Source organism: Arvicola amphibius, chromosome 4, assembly GCF_903992535.2.
Source record: "Arvicola amphibius chromosome 4, mArvAmp1.2, whole genome shotgun sequence".
Taxonomy (NCBI): Eukaryota; Metazoa; Chordata; class Mammalia; order Rodentia; family Cricetidae; genus Arvicola; species Arvicola amphibius.
This window is the reverse complement of record NC_052050.1, coordinates 121,844,601-121,868,220: the sequence shown is the minus strand read 5'-3', so window position 1 is coordinate 121,868,220 and position 23,620 is coordinate 121,844,601. Positions and strand designations below refer to the sequence as shown.

The 23,620-nt window shown below is 39.3% G+C and overlaps 1 protein-coding gene across 1 annotated transcript; it reads left to right on the top strand.

Annotated features, from left to right (window-relative positions):
- Positions 1-11,994: 11,994 nt before the first annotated feature.
- Positions 11,995-23,149, top strand: Aga (aspartylglucosaminidase). Its single transcript, XM_038328481.2, has 9 exons — positions 11,995-12,179; positions 13,983-14,136; positions 14,664-14,776; positions 15,639-15,751; positions 17,625-17,736; positions 18,776-18,851; positions 20,414-20,521; positions 21,213-21,346; positions 22,908-23,149. Exons 1-9 carry the CDS (start codon positions 12,053-12,055, stop codon positions 23,006-23,008), a joined length of 1,038 nt encoding a protein of 345 aa, XP_038184409.1. The 5' UTR covers positions 11,995-12,052; the 3' UTR covers positions 23,009-23,149.
- The last annotated feature ends 471 nt before the right edge of the window (positions 23,150-23,620 follow it).

Genomic DNA, 23,620 nt, shown 5'->3' with positions numbered 1-23,620 from the left:
TATAATAGAATAGGACTGTCTGAGGACATGGGACTAGACTAACAGCTTCTCAACTCCTTCTCAGCACTTCACACACAAAAGGTTTAGGTAGGGTTTTGGGAGCTTTCGCCTGGATTCTCAGAACCAAAGGAACTGAGAAAGCATGTTTCTCTGTACAGAGATAACCGTGGTAAACATTCTGCTGCCTTATACTTCACATACTAAACAGCAGACTGTGGGAGCTTAGCTACCTTCCAGCTTTGCTCTCGCACTCGGCCTTCACAGGTCATCTGATTGTTCTTGTCATCCTTCTGAACAATGGGAGAAGTCGGGCAAATTTCCTACAGATTCTTCTCTACAGAAATAATTTGAGGAAAAAGGAAAATCCTCATTCTCCTTAACTCTGTTTTTTTTTTTTTATTTCATAGAAAGACAATGAAATGACTGTGTAGTTTTTCCCGTTTGGTTTCATTTTGGCAAATGCTATAGTTGAAAGTGTAAAACCAATCAATGACACCTCTGGTTAAAATTTACGTCTGAGAACTATCCCAAAGGAGTGATTCCTGAGGAATAATATGCAGCCTTCAATTTACTTTATCACAGCTGGATATGAAGTTAAATCCCCCAGTTGGAATTTAACCACCCAGAACCAAGCACCAGATGGCTTATCTTCACCTCAACCCAACAGCTGTGTCCTGATATGCACAGCTGGTCTTCACATTTGAATGACAATATTTAAATGATAACATTATGTAATATAGAAAAATGTGTTTGGGTAGCACTGGTCTTGGAATCTAGATTGCACAGTTGCTCTTAATAGTGAACGCAGAGCCTCAATAGTAATTCACATTCTTCTATTTGCGTTGATGGGTCCTGGCTGGGGATAGGAGTTTGCAGCCACGTGGAAAGATTCCAGTGCCATTCATATTGTACTACTTTGTCGGTAATGATTCTCCTGGGTGCTTACCATGTGAGACTTTACCGTCACATAAAAACCAGCACAACAGTTTCCATTCTGAGGCAGCAGATTCTTAAAATTCTGTGATAATTAATAGATAATACTTCCTGCCAGGATGGAGGAATTAAAAGGGGCTTGGTAGAAAGCAGCTGCTATAGAAATATCCTGATACTATTGGGATGTTATTGTTCATTTCATAGTGGAATTTTGGTTATTATTGAATCAGCAAACATAACTAATATTAAAATTCAACTCAAATAATTTTCATGAAGTGTAATTCTCAAAGAAAATATATTTGAATGTATTTCAGATACATGGAAAATTGACACAGTTCAAATGTAAGATGGATGACTGTATGTTCAAAGTCTTAATGAAATATAGAGTGGCAAGCTTTTTGCTTTACAATTTGACAGAGGTTCCCCATGCAGCTGCTAAAACTTTGATATATGCATTACCCTCATGATACAGTGGAAGTTTATCCTCCCATGTATTCAAAGTAGGAATAGATGCAAGGGAAAATTGTATTTTATAATAAGACCTTCCACCATAAATGATAGAGTTTATCACTGCCACTTTTAGTAACTAGGGGTTATTAGTTAGCAGACATGACAATATACTTTTATAAGTTCAATTTTTCACAGGCTTAGATGTAATTGTATATGAAATGATTTCTGTAAACATCTTGGAAACAGAAGAATGTGCCAGGAGTAGCATTGCTTTTTTCATTCTCCCTGGGAATTCAGTAGACAATTCTCCAGTTGCTCACCCATGTCTTGAGTCCACTGACATATGAATCAAGGTCTGGCATGCAGAAGTCTGAATATCATTTCACAAATAATAATGGCTAAGGCAGAGTCTATACTTCATTTTGAAATTCAAGTGAACTTCTAGGTTCAGTTCTAGAATTTGACACACTTACAACTTAAGAAAGACAAAACAGAAACAAAGAACCCATGCCATTTGAGCAGCTCAAGCCCTGAAAAGGGAAAAAAGATGCAGGTGAGTCTGTCCTACCTAAAATTGTTTATCAGTGAAGCTCTTTGAGGAGTAGAAAAACCAATGTGAAAGTTATGGGAACTAGAGATAAAATCCTGTTGGATGAGGCAGGAACCCCAAGGCAGTCATTCCAAAAATGTCCTGAGCAGAAGCCAGAACTGCCAGGAGCCAGATCTGGCTGCTCCTTCTTTGTTATTCCCTATCTGGAAGCTCTGTGGGTGGACATGACTGACCCTGAGAATGAAAACCTAGACATGTCACAGGTGAGTCAACTGGACTGACAATCTCACCCATCTTCCCATTCCTTTTCATAGTTTCTTTATATAGGCCAAATGATGTGATATTCATTGCCTTCTATATGTTATGTTACAGGGAGAGAGAGAGAGAGCAACTTGTTTCCTTAGCATCCGCCCAACTAGCTTAGACCTGAAATAATCACACAGAAACTACATTAGTTAAATCACTGCTTGGACCATTAGCTCTAGCTTCTTATTGGCTAACTCTTACATACTAATTTAATCCATTTCTATTAATGTGTATATTGACACATGGCAGTGGATTACTGGCAAAGTTTTGGCATATCTGACTATGGCCATGGCTCCATGGTATCTCTCTAACTCCTTCCTCCTTCCTCCCAGCATGCCATTTAGTTTTCTCTGCCTATCTAAGTTCTACCCTATCAACAAGCCAAGTTTGTTTCTTTATTCATTAGCCAATAAAAGCAACACATAGACAGAAGGACCTCCCACACCAAAGTTGTGAATATGTTTTATTACCATTGGTTAATAAAGAATCTGCTTTGGGCTTATGGCAGGGCAGAATATAACCAAGCGGGAAATCTGAACAGAGAGAGAGACAGAGAGAGAGAGAGAGGAGAGAGAGAGAGAGAGAGAGAGAGAGAGAGAGAGAGAGAGAGAGAGAGAGAGAGAGAGAGAGAGAGAAATTAGAGTTGAGAAAATACCATGTAGCTGCCAAAAGACAAAGACACCCTGGAACCTTACTGGTAAACTAGAAGCCTTGTGATAAAATAGGAATGGGTTAATTTAAGATGTGAAAGTTAGTTAATAAGAAACCTGAGTTGATCGGCCAAGCAGTGTTTTAATTGATAAAGTTTCTGTGTGATTACTCCGGGTCTGGGTGGCTGGAAACGAACAAGCAGCCTCTGCCTTTAGTACCCCATTTCCCCAGGCCTGTTCCTGTGGTAAGAGGGCTCTGCCTTGCTTCTTCCTCTCATGCTACCTATAATAAAATACTTCTTCCCAAATCTCATCCTCTAGGGTCAGTGGATTTCATTCTTCAAATTTATGAAATAAGAACCCAAATGTCACCAACGCAATGGAAGTTCAGTGTGATTGTGAGTGTCTAGCACTCTAACTTCCAAGTTAAACCCCATCTGAGGTGAGGAGAAGGTCTTGGTCAAGCTCAAAGACACCCCCTTCTTCCTGTTTCATAAAGGAAATGTAAGAGATGGAAAGGATGTCTTCTCATGGTATCTCTTTGTTCTTTCTTTTTGTATTCTTTTACGCCAGCTAACTTAATCATTAATGGTTCATGGGTCAGGAACATGATTTTTCCCTTAAGAGGAAGACACTGGGAATGAAGAGAAGAACTGTGATCTTATTTTTACGAACCCATGGCTTAACACTTGTAATTACATTCATAGGTGTCCCCTGAGAAAACTGTGAGCAACACAGGCTTTACTCTCATAAGACTAAGGAATGGGTCAGTTCCTAAGACATTTTTGTATCCAAGGCCCATGTCTCATGCTAAATTAGAGTCTGTCTAGTCCGGATGACTAATATAAATTGGTGACAAATGCAGCTCTTCTCTTTCACAACACACACGGAGGCCATTTCCAACTCTTGAAGGTTATTCCTTCAAAGCTATATATGCCTCCTCCCTTTGCTATTTGCATCCCTTCCCAGCATATCCTGTCTTCTTCTTTAAGTCCTGTTTTAATAAGGGTCCTGGGTATGAGAATTTCTCCAGGAAATTTAATCCTGGAGATGAAAATGGATTCAATCCAATCAAAAGAAGGAAAGCCTACCTTCTAGGAGAAAGACTATCTCCAAAGGCAAAGGCATATTTTCTGGACTTGGTTTTAGCATTTCTCTAAGTTGTGACATGGCTTTGAGCAAGGCTGAGACAGACTGGAAGGTTTGGCTTTCTTTAGTTAAAGTCAAATTTGAAAATAGTTCATTTCCCCACATGTATATGTTTTGAATGCTCCATTTTCCCATATATGTAAATGGTGTAATTTTTCTCTTAATAGGACAATAATTCAGACCCATAGTCCAACCTATAGCCAGAGGCTACAGTCACACTAAGAACCTCCGACATAATATGTATTTCTTTAGCAGTTTTAGTAAGTCTCATCAAGGCAGGAATTTTATCCGTTTTGTTCACTACTATGTCTATAACATGAAAATACTCTCAATGCAAATTAGGCCCCTAATATCTACTTGGAAAATAAGGAAGTTAAGACGGGTGGAAGAGAAATACTGGCAAAGAGGGAAATATAAGAATATAGACAGAAGGGAATGTGGTGGGCAAAAAGGGAGAGGGAAAGAAGGAAAAGGCATGGATAAAAGAAGGAAGGCAATAATTGTCAGAGTTGCTGATGGTAGGGCAATTTGGGCTGAAAAGCCACCTTGCTCATTTGGGATCTGAGCTTGGTTTGGGGACTAAGAAACAATAATGACAGTCAGCAATGTACAAAAAGGAATGTCACCACATATTACAGTCTCCTTAGGTTCCAACTCTCTTGTCTATGCTTTTCCTTTATCAGCAACACAAATAGACTTCACATCAACTAGATTCCCTCTGCAGCTCTCACTTTTTACGTTATAATTTAGCTGTTTCCAAGTGATACTGCTGAAAGGTAAAGACGTTCAGTTCTGTACACTCATCACCGGTAGCCGACTTGATTTCCAATGAGTCTCTAGTCATGCTCCACACTTTATTCTGTTATTTACTGCCATTTTTAAATGAAACTTTCCATAATAAATCTTCAAAAAAATCTCGCTCCAACTTCTATTCACCAGTCCCATTCATAAGACTGGTGCAAAGTTGGCAGGTGGATTTTACTGCTCTGAGAGAAGATCAAGGCTATCCAGCATTAATTCCTCCACTTTCCTTTAATCTCTTCTTCTTAAAAATAACTATCTTATCTCCAAGGGAGAATTGCCATTTTCTTTTCCAGCGCCCACTGAGTACCACAGCCATAATTCTGAAGTGGAGGGAGGTTTCTTTGATTCTCAGGATCTAAATAAGATTGATTCACAGTCCAAATTTACACACTGATGAAGACCAAAGTCCTTTAAAAAGTTTCTAGAAACTTCAGGGAATTAATCCTCATGGTTACCTATGTACCTGAACTTCTGCTGCTGTATATGGGCTCCTATTACACACTACACTGACTCAGAAGAAAGGTGAAAGTCCTATAAATTAATGATTTAAAAAAAGGAAAGGAAAACTAAAGAAAGAGACATGTGTATTATAAGCTTTTCTGAAAAGGCCAAATGATATGTTTTTGACCAGAGAGAATAAAATAATATTCTGGAAATTCTTGTGTTTGCCTGACAAAGAGAGAGGGGGGGGGGGCTGGCTTTTTCTCATCTCGTGGCTTGAAGGTGGCTGTGAGCCTGGAGCATCAGTTACAGTAATACAGCCAGAAAGAAACAAGGAAGTCTGAAATGTTACAGCAGCTCTCTAAACCTTGTCACTTGTCAAAAGAAGGGAGGGAGGGAGGCAGGGAGGGAGGGAGGGAGGGAGGGAGGGAGGGAGGGAGGGAGGGAAGGAGGGAGGGAGGGAGGGAGAGAGGGAGGGAACGAGAAAAAGAAAGGTAAAAGCCACCTTCAAGTCTACTGGTATTTGCAACTGAAAACCTATAAAGCTGATATAAGATTCCAGAATTGCAGGTGGTAAGTGTGCCACTGGGTAAGAACAAATCACTTGCATAATTCCATGTAAGATATATGCATTCCTGATCAACCAATAGATATAATTTAATAAATTAAAATTTACTACAAGACATGGTTACTTTGGAGGTTTACACTTATTGTTGATGTTAATATTTCAAAGTGATTTCTAAATTGGAAGGAAGATGAGAGGAAATCTGTTCTGTTGCCCTGGGCCTCTGTTAGAGTAATAGGTCGCCTTTAGGAAAACATCTTAGCGTCATAAACAACTGCTATAAAATCATGGCTACTATATACAGGGATCTGTCATATCCTCGTTATAGCAACTTTATCATACCAATGGCCTATGATTAGGATTACAAGTTGAAAATACGTTGCAGAAAATTTAATTTGAGCAAAAAAAAAAATCATGTGAAGACCAACATAGTATTTTACTATTTCAGTCCTTGTATATCATTAAGATGACTTTAAAGGTTAAAAAGTCAAAAGGAAGTGTCTGATTTGAATTTGCTACTGGGGTGACAAATGGTTTATGGGGAGGGGAGAATAACCCAGAAATAATATCTCAGAAGGGAAGAAAATTTTCTCAGAGAATAATAAGATGACATTTCTGTATAATGACTCTAATTACATCCAGAATGTACAATCAGGTAACATTAAGTATTCCTGGATTAGCAAAAAGAATAGATTCAAATTAGAAACAGTTACCACTATGCTTTGACACCAGCAAAAACCTTTACTTACAGGCTCTGAAATTGACAAGAGCAAATGCCAATCAAATAAATAGACTGTATTTAGACAACCCAGGTAATAGTTCAGTGGGCACTTGTGCAAAAGAAATTATTATTTCAATGCCAAGTCACGTTCACAGCTTTGAACAAGTAGCAAAACATGGGCATGTTTCTAAAATGGATTTCCCAGAAACCACGCAAAAGCCAGAGGGGATGGCTTAGTGTTTTAAGCCTGAGATTTGAAATGCCTAGACTCCCTGCAAACTACACCGTTAAATCCTCTGTAGAACCACAGCTTCAAATGCTATCAGGAAAGACTCAACTCTGCATCTTTTAGAGACTGATAAATTGAAAGCCATGAAGTTCAGCAGAAAAAGAGGGGAATTTACGGCTGCCTATAACTACCACCCATCAACCTTGAACACACACACACACACACACACACACACAGAGTATTTGTAGCAGCTTTTAAGATCAACAGGAGATTTAATTCTTGGAAAGACTTAAACATTTTGAATCCAGAAATCATCCAACTCTGGTATGCACCATCTTCATAAACATCAATACTAATTTTCAGGCAACTCAAAGTGGATGGAAAATATTTTGGGCTCCTATTTAATGCAGTCAAAATCTGTGTGCTCACTTAAAGATGCATTATAGGTATCCAGCCACTTCATGGGTATTTCCGCATTCTATACAGATTGTTCCCCCCAGACACTAATTGATAGAATTTGTTAAATGCTAATTAAAACAAAAGCATATTACTTAATTATTTTTTGAATGTTCATCTAACTATTACCTCATTTATTAAAGCAAGAAAAAGTATTATTATCTCCATATTATAGATAAAAAAAAGCATATCTCTGGAAGATTAAATGAGCTAGTCAGAGCTGCCATACAGTTGCCCTAAATTTTAAAATCCAAGTCTTGAGGCATGATATATTGTTACAAGAACATTTCCCTTATTAATACAGACAATTTACAAAACCGAAATAAATGATGCATTCTACGTTTGAATAAAAATAATTTTATAGCTGGCTTTTAAAAACCATCAACACTACATATTTGTTACATGTAATTAATTACTGAAATAAGAAAGTGGGGTAGATCCTAAGAAAATTATATGATATGGGACTGACTAAACTGCTAATATAGGTGGAATTGTCTTTAAAATTTGCTGCTTCGCGGAAAAGTGTGCTGGACACTATGAGCCTGTGTGCTGAAGATGGATGCCCCAAAGGTACAGAAGAACTTTGGGGAACTGTCCAGGCAGCGAAAAGTCTCTGTCAATTTTAAAATTTTGGAAATTGCTTGCAATGTACTTCTTGTTTACTTATGTAATAGCATATCCTTCTGGAGTCTTTGAAGGAGTTGAAGAATTTATAGTTATAGTTTTCCTTGTTTATGATAAAAGATAAAGTAGATATAAATATTGTAACTGTAATTCTTGCTTAATAACTGTTTTGTTATATGTAATTTTACTATGTTAAAGTTAAAACCTTTCTTTTTATTTAAACGGAAAACGGGAGTCCCCTCTGTGTGCTGTGATTACCATTGATGAATAAACAACTGCTTTGAGCCTAGAGCAGAGCAGGGCAAAGCAGAGCTAGGTGGAGAAGATGGAACTGAATACTGGGAGGAGGATGGCAGAGTCAGGAAGACACCTTGCAACCACCACTGGAGATTTGCTGGTAGGCCACAACCTCGTGGTGAAACACAGATTAATAGAAATGGGTTAAATTAATATGTAAGAGTTCGCCAATAAGAAGTTATGTCACTGGAGGGCCAGCTTGTTGGGGTTTCTGTCCTGCCCTGTTTTCACAGCTGGCAAGGTCCTAAAGAAATTATACAGAGGTCTCCATAAGTTATAAACTTATTGGCCTATTAGCTCAGGCTTCTTGTTAACTCTTATAACTTATATTAACTCATTGTTCTTATGTATGTTAGCCATATGGCTCATTACCTTTTTCAGCGGGGCAGGTCACATCCTGCTTCTTCTGTGATTTGGAGACAATTCGATTCGGGAGGAATGGGCTTCCTTCTTCCTAGAAGTCTCCTGTTCTCATAGCCCCGCCTCTACTTCCTTTCTTGTTGACCCGCCTATACTTCCTGCCTGACCAATCAGCGTTTATTTAAAACATGATTGACAGAATACAGACAATTTTCCCCGCACCACTTCCCCCTCTTTTTTTTTTTTTTTTTTTTTTTTTTTTTTTTTTTTTTTTTTTTTTAAACAAAGGAAAATATCCATAGTCTGTTTTGGGAGGAATGTGGGCGTAGCATTCCAGGCTACTTCTGACTGGCTGGGAGCACTGATAATCTTATGCAGACCTAAAGAAAATTTAGAATTATGATCAAGTCCTAACTGGAGTATCCTGTGAGTCTTGATCATCTCAGCATCTTGAATCTGTTCTGGATGTAGAGCTCAGACATCTGGGCCATCTGTTCCTACCAGAGATTTCTTAGGTGGTCTTCCTTGATCAAAGTTAAAGCTAATGGGCCAAGCAATGATTTAATTAATACAATTTCTGTCTTGTTATTTCGGTTCTGGGTGGCCAGGACAAACAAGAGGCCCCCTCCAGGCAACAACTATGGGTCATTTTTGCTAGTCTACTTACTGAGTATTATTAGTGTACTATTAACAGATGTCCATTTTAGTTTAGACGCACCTCAATATCAAGCAAAAGGATCCAGTTACATTGAGACACAAAGAAATACTGAATCTAAACTATTCTCCAAGTACTAGCTAAAAATAAGTAACAGTCATGCAAAAGGAAATAAGCTATCTAAAATAATTAATGTCTTTAGGATGTAGCTGTTGTGATTGCCCTAAGCTTAGAAAAAGGGAGCTCACTGAGAACTTCCGTGGCTGAGCACTTCCGTGGCTGAGCACTGCAATAAGTGAGGAGCACTACAGTAGCCACTGCAAAGCCACCAAAGAGGGTAGGTTCTTTTGTGACTACATATTATTTTAAGAACAAACATCCACAGAAAGCTGCTAAATTGAGACTTTTAAATATTCCTATTATAATATAATAATATAGTTTAGCAAATCCCTCCCCCCCCCTCTTTTTTTTGGGTCAAACCATAAGACCAGGTGAATTTCTTTCTTTCTTTTTTGAGACAGGGTTCCTCCGTAGCTTTGGTTCCTGTCCTGGAACTAGCTCTTGTAGAGCAGGCTGGCCTCGAACTCACAGAGATCTGCCTGCCTCTGCCTCCTGAGTTCTGGGATTAAAGGCATGTGCCACCACCGCCCAGTTGACCAGGTGAATATCTTAGACAAGACTTTTATTTCAAGTAAGTAGAGAATTTGAAGAAAAGAGTGGACACAATGGGAGGAGCTGTCATAAGTGAGAAGAAGGCAGGCACAGCCTAATACAGCTTACTACCCAAAACCTGGAGTTTCCTTCCAACCTAGGGTTACCCCAAACCTTGTATAGGTCTAGGAAACAAATTTGAGAATGAGCCAGCCTGAGCCAAGTCAGTGAGATTATTAATGATGGTGTACAATTCCAAAACACGGTAAAGATTTCTCTCAGCAGAACTGTGCTTGAGTGTTTTTACAATGAGTGTGTGTGTGTATGTGTGTGTGTGAGTGTGTGTGTGTGTGTGTGTGTGTGTGTGTGTGTATGCATGCCCTCTCATATGACTAAGTTACATTCCTTAATGGATACAATTTACATGGTCTTATAATGTAGAAAGACTTAAAATTTAAATAAAATTCCTTCAATCTCAGAAATTTGTCCATCTAAGGATATGCTAGGGGTATTAATACTGTAAAATCCAAGGTTACACCCGGTCTAAGTAAAGACTGTTTGTCATGTTTAACATTCTTGTTCGAGCTGTCCTTAGGACAATACAAATCTCTTTATCAGTTTTGTTGAAGCTTCTTGACTCTCAGCAGAAAAGGCAAATAAGATCCCAGGAGGGAGGGTTTTCCCCCTTCTCTTGTTCCCTGAAATTTGCCTGTCTTGCCCTGTTGCCTCTGTAAGAGTCTGGGTTCTTTCGGCTGAAGGAATTATATCACACACACACACACACACACACACACAAAACAAAAAAACCCAACGAGCTGCAGGAACTAAGATCAATTTTCCATGTATTATATTTTATAATTTCTGAAGGCATGTCTCAGTTCTTTGAACTTATAAATAACAACCCAAGTGCTACGGGAAATTAATTCCGAAGACAATAAGTGTTTTCCTTGCTTTCTTATTCCGTTTCATCCATCTTTCCCATCTCACCTAGCATGAGCTTCATGCTCATTAGCACAGCACAAGTAGTTTGGTCCTCCTCCAAAACCCCATAGAAAGATCATGTGTCGTTTCTTTTTAATTACACCTAACTTTTTAATAGCACTTTCCTGCCTGGGGATAATTCTAGGCTATCTTATGCTGTTTAAATTGCAGATTCAGTTTCCATTCAACAAGAACCTTGAAGATTTTCTAAGCCTCACAACTCCCATGTAGTTCATATTTTACCACTCTGGATAGATTTACAGATGCTCTTTAAAATTATGTCTTCCTTCAGCTACATGGACAAGCATGCCAGAGCCCCAATGGGATTACTGGTCCATGCTCACACATCTGCGCGCCAGCTGAATTATCAAAAGGAGCAGCCGGTACCACGCATGTAAGGCTCCCATTTCTCCTTTTATTCAAACATTTATTTAGTACTTAATGGTGCCAGGCATGAAGATAAAATAAAATACCTTCCGAAAAGAATGGAGTTAGCGTTCTTGGCTGGAGGCGAGCAGTCTGCACTTCAGTGGGCAAGGTAAAGGGTATGCTTCTATCTGCGCAGCAAGTCCTTCCCTTCCAGCTCAGGGATTTGTAACGAAAGGACGTCCTACAAGAGGCTATGGTGAAGAAATGATGGAAAGTATGTGTCAAACACACCTCGAACGAATCCGGTCCTAAGCAAAAACACGGCACCTGTATTCAGAGTCATTTTCAATTTTTGAGGAAATCCGGAATAGGAATTAGGTCTGATTCTCTGTATTTACTGTGCATCTAAGTCGGCAAGTTATGTCGAAGTCAAATAGTACCTATCAGTTCTCTGAAGTTCGTGCCCTGCCACTCAGGGTTGCATAATTTCATATTCATTTTCAAAGAGGTCAATCTACCTTTAAGTGAGCGCTAAGCAGTATACTTTAGTAAAATACTAAAAGTGTATATGTATCAGCATATCAGCACAAAAATAAACAAAAAACAAAGAAACAAACAAAATAAATAAATAAAGCTCCACATAGCTGGCCAGTACAGAACTACAGCAAAAAAAAAAAAAAAAAAAAAAAGCCCCCAGGGGCCAGCAGACTGCCTCATCTCGCGAGAGTTGAGAGAGTTGGACGAGGACCAAAGAGAATCACGAATTTAGAGTCTCAGCTGGCCGAGACCTTTCTCGTGCTGGCCAGCTGGGCGCGCGGCTGGCTGGGACTTTTCTCGCGCTGCTCCGCTGGGCGTTCTGCTATGGCGCGGAAGTCGAATCGGCCTTTGCGTCTCCTTCCGTTGGTGCTGGGCATCGCCCTGGCTCAGGGCTCCAGCCTCCTGCCCCTGGTCCTCAACACTTGGGCTTTTAAGAATGCAACGGCTGAAGGTGCGGAGCGGCGGCCCGGGGTGGGTGGCCGCGCTGTGCGATCTCCTCTGTGGGAAGCTGCGCTCGGCCCTGCTGCTAAAGTTACATAGGGGCGAGGGAGCCATCTGCGGAACCCGGGCCTCCTTCCAGTCTTCTTCCTGAATCGCTTTGGCACCTGACCCTTTCTCCATCCTCCCTGCCACTGCTGCATCTTAGTTAGGTTCGGGTGTATTTATTGCTCCCAGCACCATGTTAACTGACATGTGACCCTCAGGCCTTTCTGCTTTACTCTGCAAGTGTCACCTGCCTTTCTTTTTGTGGCACTCCGTCTTTTGCCGTACTGTGTTCTGTCTCCCACACGCCACCTCTTGTGAATGCTTTCTGTTTCTTCAGCACTCTCTGGGTTCCAGTTTAGGCAACAATTGACAATTTCCTGTGGACACATAGATATTTGATCCATGCTTGTCATGTTTTCCTTGTCGCTGAGACTGATGGATAGCTTCCACCCTTGGTTATCCATTAAAATTATCCTTAAGTTTCATGGGACTGTCTGTACCCTTCAGCCCTCAACCCTGTCACATTTGAGACGGCTATCATATTAAACATCTGTGGGCACAACTGGTTACAGAATTCAGTGTAAGGGAATTTGTATGTTGTGGGGGATGCATAGGAATCAGAGAGAATGAGAAATCAGGCTGAAAAAGAGACCCCCAACAATAATAAATAAATAATAAACAAAGGAAGTCCAACATCATGTGCAGGGGACAGTTCTCTGTTAGTTGCCAGTGCTGAACAGAACCACTTCTAAAAAAAAAAAACCAACCTTCAAAGACTTACAAGTGAAGTGACTGCCCTTTCAAGACACCCACTCTATATCCACAGAACACTGTAAAAATGTGGCCACCTTAGAGAAAGTGTCTGCTTTCGAAACTGGGCAACCTCTGAAACACACTGTGTGGTCTTGAACCGCATCTTATCCATTTCTTTTGAAAACGAGAATTATGATTAAAATATTATCTCAGAAGCTGCACGAAGATGAGATTTATTCGCCCACGTGACATCGTTTGCTGTTGTGATATCGTGTCGGACTTGCTGTCACAAGTGCTATCAAGTTAGTTATGAATAGTTTAGTAATCTAATGTGCGACACATGGCTATCACCCCAGCTCTCCGGAAGCTGTGGTAGCAAATCCAGACTTCTAGACATGCATTGGCTGTGCGTGGATTTTCAGCTGGGCTTGATCTAATAGTAAGACCCAATCTCACAAAGTAATGAAGAAATGTTAAGGCTGTAGCTGAAAATGCCAAAGAGTTTCATTATCCCTCTTAAAGATGACGTGTTTGTTTTTTGTTTTGTTTTGTTTTGGTTTTTCAAGACAGGGTTTCTCTATGTAACAGCCCTAGCTGTCCTGGAGCTAGCTCTTATAGACCAGGCTGGCCTGGAACTCAGAGAAATCTTTCTGCCTGCCTGCCTGTGCTTCCAGAGTGCTGGGATTAAAGGCATGTGGCACCACTGCCCAGTTTAAGATGATGAATTTGTTACAGAGAAGAAACGCTTACTGATAAGGTTGTTAGATATTCACTTTCCACTAAGAGCCAAGGTCTTTGACTTTTTAATAGTAACTAGTGATATAATTTTGTCTGTATCATTTTAAGTTCCTTGCAGCGCTTTTGTACGATTTGATAAAAATAATTTAAGATTTCGGCTTAATGGTATAAATATTAAAGAAAAAAGCTTAAACAGGCCTTCCAAAATGTTCTTGGCTTGTTGTATTTCAAGTTGAAAAATATATGCCTATAAATAAGCCCTATTGGAATTTCACAGCATGGCGGATATTAGCGTCTGGAGGTTCTGCCCTGGATGCAGTTGAGAATGGCTGCGCTGTGTGTGAGAGGGAACAGTGTGATGGCACAGTGGGCTACGGAGGAAGTCCTGATGAACTTGGGGAAACCACCCTGGATGCCATGATCATGGATGGGTAAGAACGCGCTGCAGGACGTGTCTCTGTGCTTTCGTGTCAGGTTGGCTTATCTTCAGGATTGTGGTCTTCTGAGAACGAGGTGCGAGGTTGCATTAGTGTGGCCACTCCACGTTTATGGTGCTTGTCTTTTCTAAACACAAAGAGTTAACAAGAAAAAGAAAGCAAAGCCCAAAGGTCCTCCTGATATTAGGTCATCAGGACAAAGTAAGCCCAGAATCCAAAGCTGTGCCTCGGACCCAGTGATTTACCTGCCGTCTGTACCTGCTGTGGCTTCAGTAACCGGAAGCCTGAAGGCCTCTTTTAAAAGCTGTGTTTAAAATAAGCTGTTGAGATATTCAGTAAATTGACTTTCTGTTCTTTAATTTTGTCTGTGGGAATCCATGAACTTTACAGGTTGTTTCACTGCTGCGGTAAGATGGAGTTTAGCCTTCAACATATTGCTGCTTAGAGAAATGCAATTTTTCTGGTCAAGTACCAACAGAAAATGCCTTCCGTAAATCTTCCCCCGTATTGTTGCCTTGCAGCACCACCATGGATGTGGGAGCAGTAGGAGGCCTCAGAAGAATTAAAAATGCAATTGGAGTGGCTCGGAAAGTCCTGGAGCATACAACACACACGCTTTTAGTAGGGGAGTCAGGTATTTTTAAACCTACTGAAATTTTGTTCTAGTCTTTTTGTCTATGCTCACTGTAAAAAAAAAAGAAAAAAAAAGAAAAAAAAAGAAAAAAAAGTAGAACTCACTGTGAAGTAGAGATCAAAGGAGATCCAAGTTAAAATTACAACTGTTTTATTTCATGTCTGGTTAGCTGGATAGGTTACTTCTAAATCCTGCTTTGTCTTTAAGACTGCATTTTAAACAGTACGTTATTATCTGTCCGTGAGTGATTTCTCTTGAAATGGGGTCACCGTCAGTTGTCTCCCTACAGGTATGAGACCCAGGGAAGAGCTGCTTGTATCAGACAGTAGTGCCAAAATAGACACTCCTCTTACACTGTCCCTTGAGTCCTTTCCAAGTTCCATTGCAGAAGGTCATAAAGTAGCCTATAATAAAAAAATATATTAATGATAAATATATTTATGAAGCAACCTTAATAGGCTTGAAATAGAATTGCAGACTCTCTGAGAAGGATGTGTTTTGGTCTTTGGAATTCATACATCTGTTCGGTTCTTTTTCTCCTAGTTAGAGCAATAGAACTCTGTAGATGAGAGGGGTGAGCTTCAGAGTAGGGATGGAGATGGTAGAAGTAAGGCAGTATCAGAAATATGCACTCGGCCCAAAATCTCCAATAGATCAGTGATAGAAAAGACACAGGGAAGCTGAAATCTAGAAATGACTCCCTGAAAACTACTTACGTCCAAAAACTCCTTTAAAAGCCTGCGTTCCACCCTCCTCAGATGTCTTTCTATACCCCATGTGAGAGATGGCTGACCCAGAATGCCTGTAGTGCATGGTTTTGCTTAGAAATGCATGGGCTTATACTTTTCTCTTTCATCTCCAGCCACCAAGTTTGCTGAAAGTATGGGTTTTACCGATGAGGATTTATCTACCAGTGCCTCAAAAGCTCTTCATTCAGACTGGCTTGCTCGGAATTGCCAGCCAAATTATTGGAGAGTATGTATGTGAATTCAACATGAAAGAGCAAATTGAAAATGCTGAGTGATCCCTGGGGTTTATGACTCCTGCTCTCAGGCATGCATTTGTAAATTGAAGGTTCACTGTGTGTGAAGAATGGAATAGACACCATCAACATTGTTTTGCTTGCATTTTCATGAAACAAAATCCAAAGTCTAAAATATTTCTTAGACATTATCCTTGTGAAATATATGCAGTACATTACCCATATTTTGATTAGGTCTCTGGTTTGTCATTCGTGGGATCAGTTTTCTTTACTAGGAATTTTAGCATAAATCAGTTTGATTTTTGTAGGTCGAGTTTTCCTGTGCTGGCAACACTCCCAAATAACCACACAAAGACTTATTATTTATTGTAAATGCTCGGCCAATACCTCAGGCTTGTTACTAGCTAACTCTTACATTTTAAATTAACCCATATTTCTTATCTACCCTCTGCCACATGGCTCGTGGCTTACTACCTCATATTCTACCCATCCTGCTTCCTCTAACTCTGCTTGCCTCTCCTGTGACTCTGTCCTTCTTCCCAGAATTCTAGTCCGTATCTCCCACCCAATCTCTCCTGCCCAAATAAAAGCCAGTTTTTTTTTTTTTTTTTTTTTTTTTTTTTTTTTTTTTTTTTTTTTTTTTTTTTTAACCAATGAGAGTAATACACATTTACAGGGTACAAAGATTGTTCCACAGAAGATTCGCCACACAGATTCCTTTTTGGAATTTCTTAGTCTCTAATCTGTTTCTGCCTTAGACCCTAATTACCAAGGTTTTCAGGGTTTAGCTAAAAAAAAAATTCTTCATAAAACAGCTGCATGGTAACCTTGTGCATGAGTGTTATAGCTGTGAGTAAAATGAGCATCCCTAAACTAAAAATCTGAAGTGCAAAACTCTTTCAGCACCAGCAAATGCCATAGTGCAAGTTCCAAAGGCCATGCTGCTTCATTCAATGAATTGCCATCAAATCACAAGTGCAACTAAAAGTCTAGATTTGTAATCTTCAGATTAATCATATAGATAGGCATAAACCATAGGTGAATCTTATGCTTAGACATCTGCCCATTCATGAGATATCTCATGAACATATAGAAATTCCAAAATCTGAAAAAAAAAATCCAAAACACTTCTAGTCTTAAACCTTTCAAATAAGGGGTACTGAACCTGTATTAAGTTCTTAGCTTAATACCAATCTGTTCAGACAACCTAAATGTATTGGTGTATTCCTGTACTTTTAGTATTTAAAGGAGTCTTGGACTGCCACTTAGTGGCTGCAGCCAGAGGGGTCAGTCTATGGCTTGCAGGCTACAGGAAACTAAAGAGAGCCAAAGATGTGAGGTACCAAACACAAACTCATAAAATGCTTACAACATGACTTTGGGGCAGCGCAATTTTGTTTTATGATAACTTGAGCGGGCAGTTCTCAGTGTGAAGGTTACAGCTGACTGTGCCACGTGTCTGTAGTTAGATACCTTATAAACCTAGAGTGAAAGGTAACATTCTTTTAAAGCAGATTTTTCTTGAAATCTCAGAATTTGTCACCTGGGAAACATTGTGACAGATCAAGGTTAGGCTAGGTACTTGCGCCATTGTGGCTAATATGTAATTAAAAGAAAAACTTGATGTCTGTCATTATTCTAAGGATTGTTATGTATATAAAGAGGACATCCATTGGCTTGGTCTTTGTCTTGTATCTTTCTCATTGATAGTATGCAGTTTTGAGAATCCTCAATTTTCATGTAAGATTAAATGAACTTTCGAACTCTTAGTTACTAATGTCTTTTTGGTTTCCTACCAGTTTCACACAATTATTTGCCAGTTCTTAAAACAACCTTTTAACCAAAACACATGAATCCTGTTTACAGAAAGTTATACCAGATCCTTCAAAATACTGTGGACCCTACAAACCATCTGGTGTCTTGGAGAAGGAAAATACTGCCTATAAAGAAGTGGATATCCATGGTCATGATACTATTGGTAATTCACTTTTTATACAATTTTATTGATTATTTTAGTTATGATATTCTGTAGCTCATATTCATTTTTATTAATGTACCAGAAGTTAGCTAGCTTTCATTATTTTAAATGCCAAGAGAATACCCCCTTCTTATGTGTATCTTTCTCTCACTATATATAAATGCACATATATACATAATATAATGAGCTTAAACACATACAAATTCATGTTTGTAATATAAATATAATTTTGTCTTAGCATCTATAAAGTTCTGTAATTACTTACACAAGACACCAAATATCCATTGACTATTAAATTGTAGATTATCAAATTATTATTATTTAATGCTTTGATTATTTCATGTAATTTGCTGTTATATAAAATGACTTGTAATAATTTTGCTAAGATGTATTATTGATAAGTTCTCTTAATCCCAATGGATGATTTTGTGGGGAGAACCGCCTTTGAGAAGGTACTGAAAGTACCTAGTACATTTGAAGAGTAAGGGTATGAGTTTTGGGTTTTTTTGTTTTTTGTTTTTCTTGGCTTTTTTTTTGGCCAATGCTACTATGAAACCAAGTTATTAACATAGTATAATATCACTGATACAGTTTTCAATATTCTTAATTTTTTCTTTTATTCTACCTGTAATTAAAGAGAGAACATACTTTATTTTCTTACTGGAATCAGCATATAAAAGCTCAATACCGTAGACTTGATGGATTATAAAGAACAGAAATGTATTTTGCAACAGTGTAGATATGGAAAATTTCAAGATACAGGCACTGGTAGGTTCCTTGTCTGTTGAGGTCCCATTTTCTGGCTCATAGGTGGCATATCTAGTTTTCTCGTGTCTCTTGTATTAATCACTCATTACGGTGTTACCCTAATTATCATTCCACCTGCCATAGTTCCCTCCTAATTCTATCACTTTGTGAAGATGTATATTACAGGGGAAACAATCCCTCAAACTACAACAGTCATCAGCAGATCCATTATTTGGCTATATTTAAGGGAAACATTGGGTACTTACTTTTACTTTTTTTTTTAACCCTCTAGGCATGGTTGTAATCCATAAGACGGGACATACCGCTGCGGGCACATCTACAAATGGTTTAAAATTCAAAATACCAGGGTTAGTGTTTCCCCAAGACCAGATTTCTCATCTCAGCTATGTATCCAATGTAAAGCTATATATGCGAGGGCTTCTATAGGGTACCAAACACAAAACTGAAACCCTTACCTAACAGACAAGAGTGAAAGAAGCATGGTGCCATGTGAGACTGGCCAAAGCAAGCATCACAGCCAGGGCTTCAAAGTTCAGCAGTGTCGGGTTAGTCTGGATCCTGAGTAGTTAGTGATGTCAGTCAAGTGGTAGTGGAGGCTGGGACCTGAGCACAGAGGGCTGAAGGAGCACACGCAACACACGGCCAATGCAACCAGTGTATACAAGTAGTACACTTCAGGTTGAGGGCTTCTGCTGGCTGGAATAGAAGTGGAGTGTGTGTGTGTGTGTGTGTGTGTGTGTGTGTGTGTGTGTAGGAGGGTTGTTGTTTTGTTTTTAAGTAGAACAAAGGCATTAGGTAGGTTTATTAAAAGGGGAAACAGATAAAAGTTTGACACCTTACATAGGAAGCAGTGTAAGAAAATAATTCAGAACTATTCAAGTACTGCAGACATGAAGAAAGGTGTAATAATAGAACAGTCACTGTAAATCTGTGTGATTCGATACAACAAACTGATGACAGATTTTTTGCTTAAAATTTTAATTGATAAGAAAAATGTATGTAGTTTTGGAGTAAAACGTGCTGTTTTCAGATATGTAAACATGTGAAATAGTTGAACCAAGCTATTTAACTTATGTATTATCTCACATGCTGTATCATGAGGGGGCCTGCTTGTTGGGGTTTCTGTCCCATCCGGTACCCCACAGCCGGCAAGCCCCAAAGAAATAACACAGAGATCCCTATAAGTTATAAGGCTGATTGGCCCATTAGCTCTAGCCTCTTACTGGCTAACTCTCACATCTTGATTAACCCATTTTTCTGACCTGTTTTAGCCATGTGGCTCAGTACCTTTTTCAGTGGGGCAGATCACATCCTGCTGCTTTAGTGATCTGGGCAGGAGTAGGAGGAATCAACTTCCTCCTTCCCAGAATTCTCCTGTTCTCATTGCAGCATTTCTACTTCCTGTCTGGTTTTCCCACCTATACTTACTGCCTGGCCAATCAGTGTTTTATTTAAGACATGTTTGACAGAATACATATAATTCTCCCACACCAACATGCTTTTTAAAATATATACTCTTAGTGGTTACATATAAAATGTATTATTATTAAATGTAGCACATTTCTAGAATTTATTCCTCCCATTTTAATTAAAATTTCTTTTCTTTTTCTGCCCGCCAACATCTCTCCAACTACCTTCTCTCTATTATAAACAAACCAATATTTTAATCTTTTTCTATAAATCAGTTTTGTTATACTGCACATCTATCTGAAAAGAAAGTCATATAACTGACATAGCTATTTGAAAACTATAGTTGAAAAACAAGCAGAAATGCAATCTAGGGAGGAATCTACTTAAAGCAATAACCAGTGGTGCTGTGAAAAAGCCCCTAATTTTATAACAGTTCATAACATGATTTTGTTTCTATTTGGTTTCCTGTTCTAAATTGTTACGTTCTCTATGCACCAAGTCGTGTAGGAGACTCACCAGTACCTGGAGCTGGGGCCTATGCTGATGACATGGCTGGGGCCGCTGCAGCCACGGGGGACGGCGACATACTACTGCGCTTCCTGCCTAGGTGTGACTCCTTACCTTTGTCCATTTAGAGGTGCTTAGAAGAGATGAAGAGACATGTCATGTCAGGACACAGTCGATTTTTGTACTGTGTTTTCTGAATTCGGGTGCATAAGAGACTTTCATGAAACTGTGTAAGGTATTTTGGTTTGTTGTTGTTGCCAGTTCATTTGTAATCATTCCCTTGAGTCACCATATTCTTGGGGAATAAAAAGTGCCTCACTGTTCTTCATAGAGGAGAATGCTTATGATGTGTTTAACTGACACAAGGCCACAGTGAAGGGACCGGGGAAAGTAGGAAGTGTGGCCACGGTGCTCAGTTAATAACTACGGCTGGATGTTTTGAACACGTGCGGATTTTTCTCCCGAGATTGTAGCTTCGTTCCCCATGCGAATGTAACCTCTATTTGTGACTTCTGACTGGTATTACTAAAATGACAGTTATTCAGCCAAAGTCAAAAATAATCGTCCTCGTCTGAAATTAATGGTGGATGAGTTGAAGAGATGACATTGTAGCAGGGCTTGCTTGCCCTGATGTTAAGGCTATGACAGGAATTACGGACTCGTGTTCATTCATAGGTATTCTAAATGTGACAGTATAGTCGGTTCAGATTTTCTGACATCAACCTCACCTAAAGTGAAGTTAGTGTTTATTCTGTTCTCTTATATTAAGTTGTCACCTCTATTAAAATTAGCTACCAAGCTGTAGAATATATGAGAAGAGGAGATGACCCATCCATAGCTTGCCAGAAAGTGATTTCAAGAATTCAGAAGTATTATCCGGAATTCTTTGGGGCTGTCATATGTGCCAATGTGACAGGAAGTTATGGTAAGTTAGATCTGTGTTTTTATTTGTCTGAATTTACTAGTGAGTATAAAAGAAATATACTTCTAAATGTCTGAGCATGAAATATGCCATTTCTATCTGAAAAGGGGGTCTGTAAAGTTCTGAGTGAACGTTAATGATGAGCTGTCAATACCTGTAAAATGTTAAAATATGTACTTAAAACCTTACATTGTTTGACTGCTGGCTGTCATGGGCTACTTTTGGGCTGTCAGTTCTTGTCTTCTGCACATATCCTAAAACTGTAGTTTTGGCCGGAGCACATGTTGACAGGCTAATTTAGTCCGATGCTTTTACTGCTTAGAGATGGTGGGGACAAGTTAATCTCCCTTACTTCTTTCTCATTCATTAAAACATTTCTATCATTTCGATCCTCTTGGCTCTGCAGAACAAAACCATTTACTAGTGAGTCAGCCAGACAGGCCAGCAGAGGTACCGTGGCAGTGCTTGGCATGTCTCCTGTTCTGTTTGCTTTCCGTATGCACCAGTCACAGCTGTGAAGCGTTTAAGGTCAACCATGCTGGTTCTCATCACTGTGCTTTCAGATGGAGAATATGCGCAGCTTCCCAATCAATAGAGCTTATTAGGTTAGACTGCTCATTGCTGTTCTTTGATCTTTTACTTCCCACACTTTTGTATTTGAAGAGCTCGTTTGAAGAAGTCCGCATTCTTTTTTAAGTTCTGAGATAGAAGAGTCAAAGAAAGTTATGGGAGCTGTTTTATGTATGAAATAAGGCAGTTTAATGATTCCCTTTTAACAGATAAGCCACAGAAGGCTCAAATTTACATTTAGCAGGGTGGGAAGATACTAATTATCTTACTATATGAATTAAAACTGGATTCTTTTCTAATAAAGTCGTGGCAGAAGGACCTCTCCCCCGCAGGTGTGCAAACAGGAACAAAACTTAGAGAGAAAGCATATTGGCAAACAACTCTTCTTGCCTTCCTTGAGAGGGAAAGAGCAGGGAGGAAGGGAAGCAGGCATTTAGAAAGGGCTTATAGGTAAGAGGGTGTTCTAGTTGCTAGGAAAATAAAAGCTTTGGTAATTTCTCTTAAGAAAGGGTTGGAAGAGTGAAATACTAGAGCGACAGCAAGTGTATTGGGAAAGGGAACCAGCTGCTTGTCCGATGTTCCAGGGTGATTAAGGGCTGGAGAAATGACTCAGAAATTCAGAGCACTTGTTCTGACACAGCTCCAATGTTCAGGTCCCAGTACCCACAAGGTAGCTCACAACCATCTGTACTCCAGTTTCAGGATGTCTGTCTTCTTCTGACCTCCTTGACACCAGGCAAATACTTATATGCATAAAATAAAATAAGTTTTTTTAAAGGCTATATTACCACCTTATCTTCCTCCTCTTCTGTGACCATTAACTACCATTATAAAGGGTAGCATGTAGATTATATATGTACATATACTATGTGGTCATAGGCATGCAACAGCCAATGTCTAGGCAAATGCTATCTTTCTTGGTTCCGAGTACATGCCTCCAGTAACCCTCTGTCTTCTTCTTCTTCTTTTTTTTTTTTTTTTTTTTTGACTCAAGGTGCTGCTTGCAACAAACTTCCAACATTTACTCAATTTCATTTCATGGTTTATAATTTTCTACAAAATCAGCCAAGTGAAGAAAAAGTAGACTGCATCTAATCCCTCTTGTCCGTTAGCATGTGAGTTCAAAGAGGAAAGAAAGTAGGGCTGGGAAAGTTGCTCACCGACATCATGTAGTGGTCTTCATTTATTTCAAGTTCTTGTGTAAGTTAAGCGCAAAAATAAATTATGCTGCAGTGACGTTTCTGTACCTACATTTTTATTTATTTATTTTTATTTAAGGTGTGCTTCCCACTTGAGAATGAATATGCATTCTTGTATGATGTATTTTTGAAGCTTTAAGAGATATTTGAATTTCTAATCTGTAGTGATGAGGCGAGCAGGTCTGCTTTTCATCCCTCCCGGATCCCACACAGCTAGCTTTACACCCGAAATGGAGTAGCAGGCTGCATTCCTGCCGCCCAGCTCCCTGCTGTCTGGCTAGTTTATGCCCTGAAATAACAACACAAAAATTGTATTCATTTAAACACTGCTTGGCCCATTAGCTCTAGCCTCTTACTGGCTAATTCTCATATCTTGCTTTAACCCATATTTAGTAATCTGTGTAGCACCACAAGGTGGTGGCTTACCAGGAAAGATTCAGCATGTCTGACCTGGTGGCTGGCTTCATGGCAACTGACCCAGAGAGAGGAGAGGCATGGTGTCTGCCTC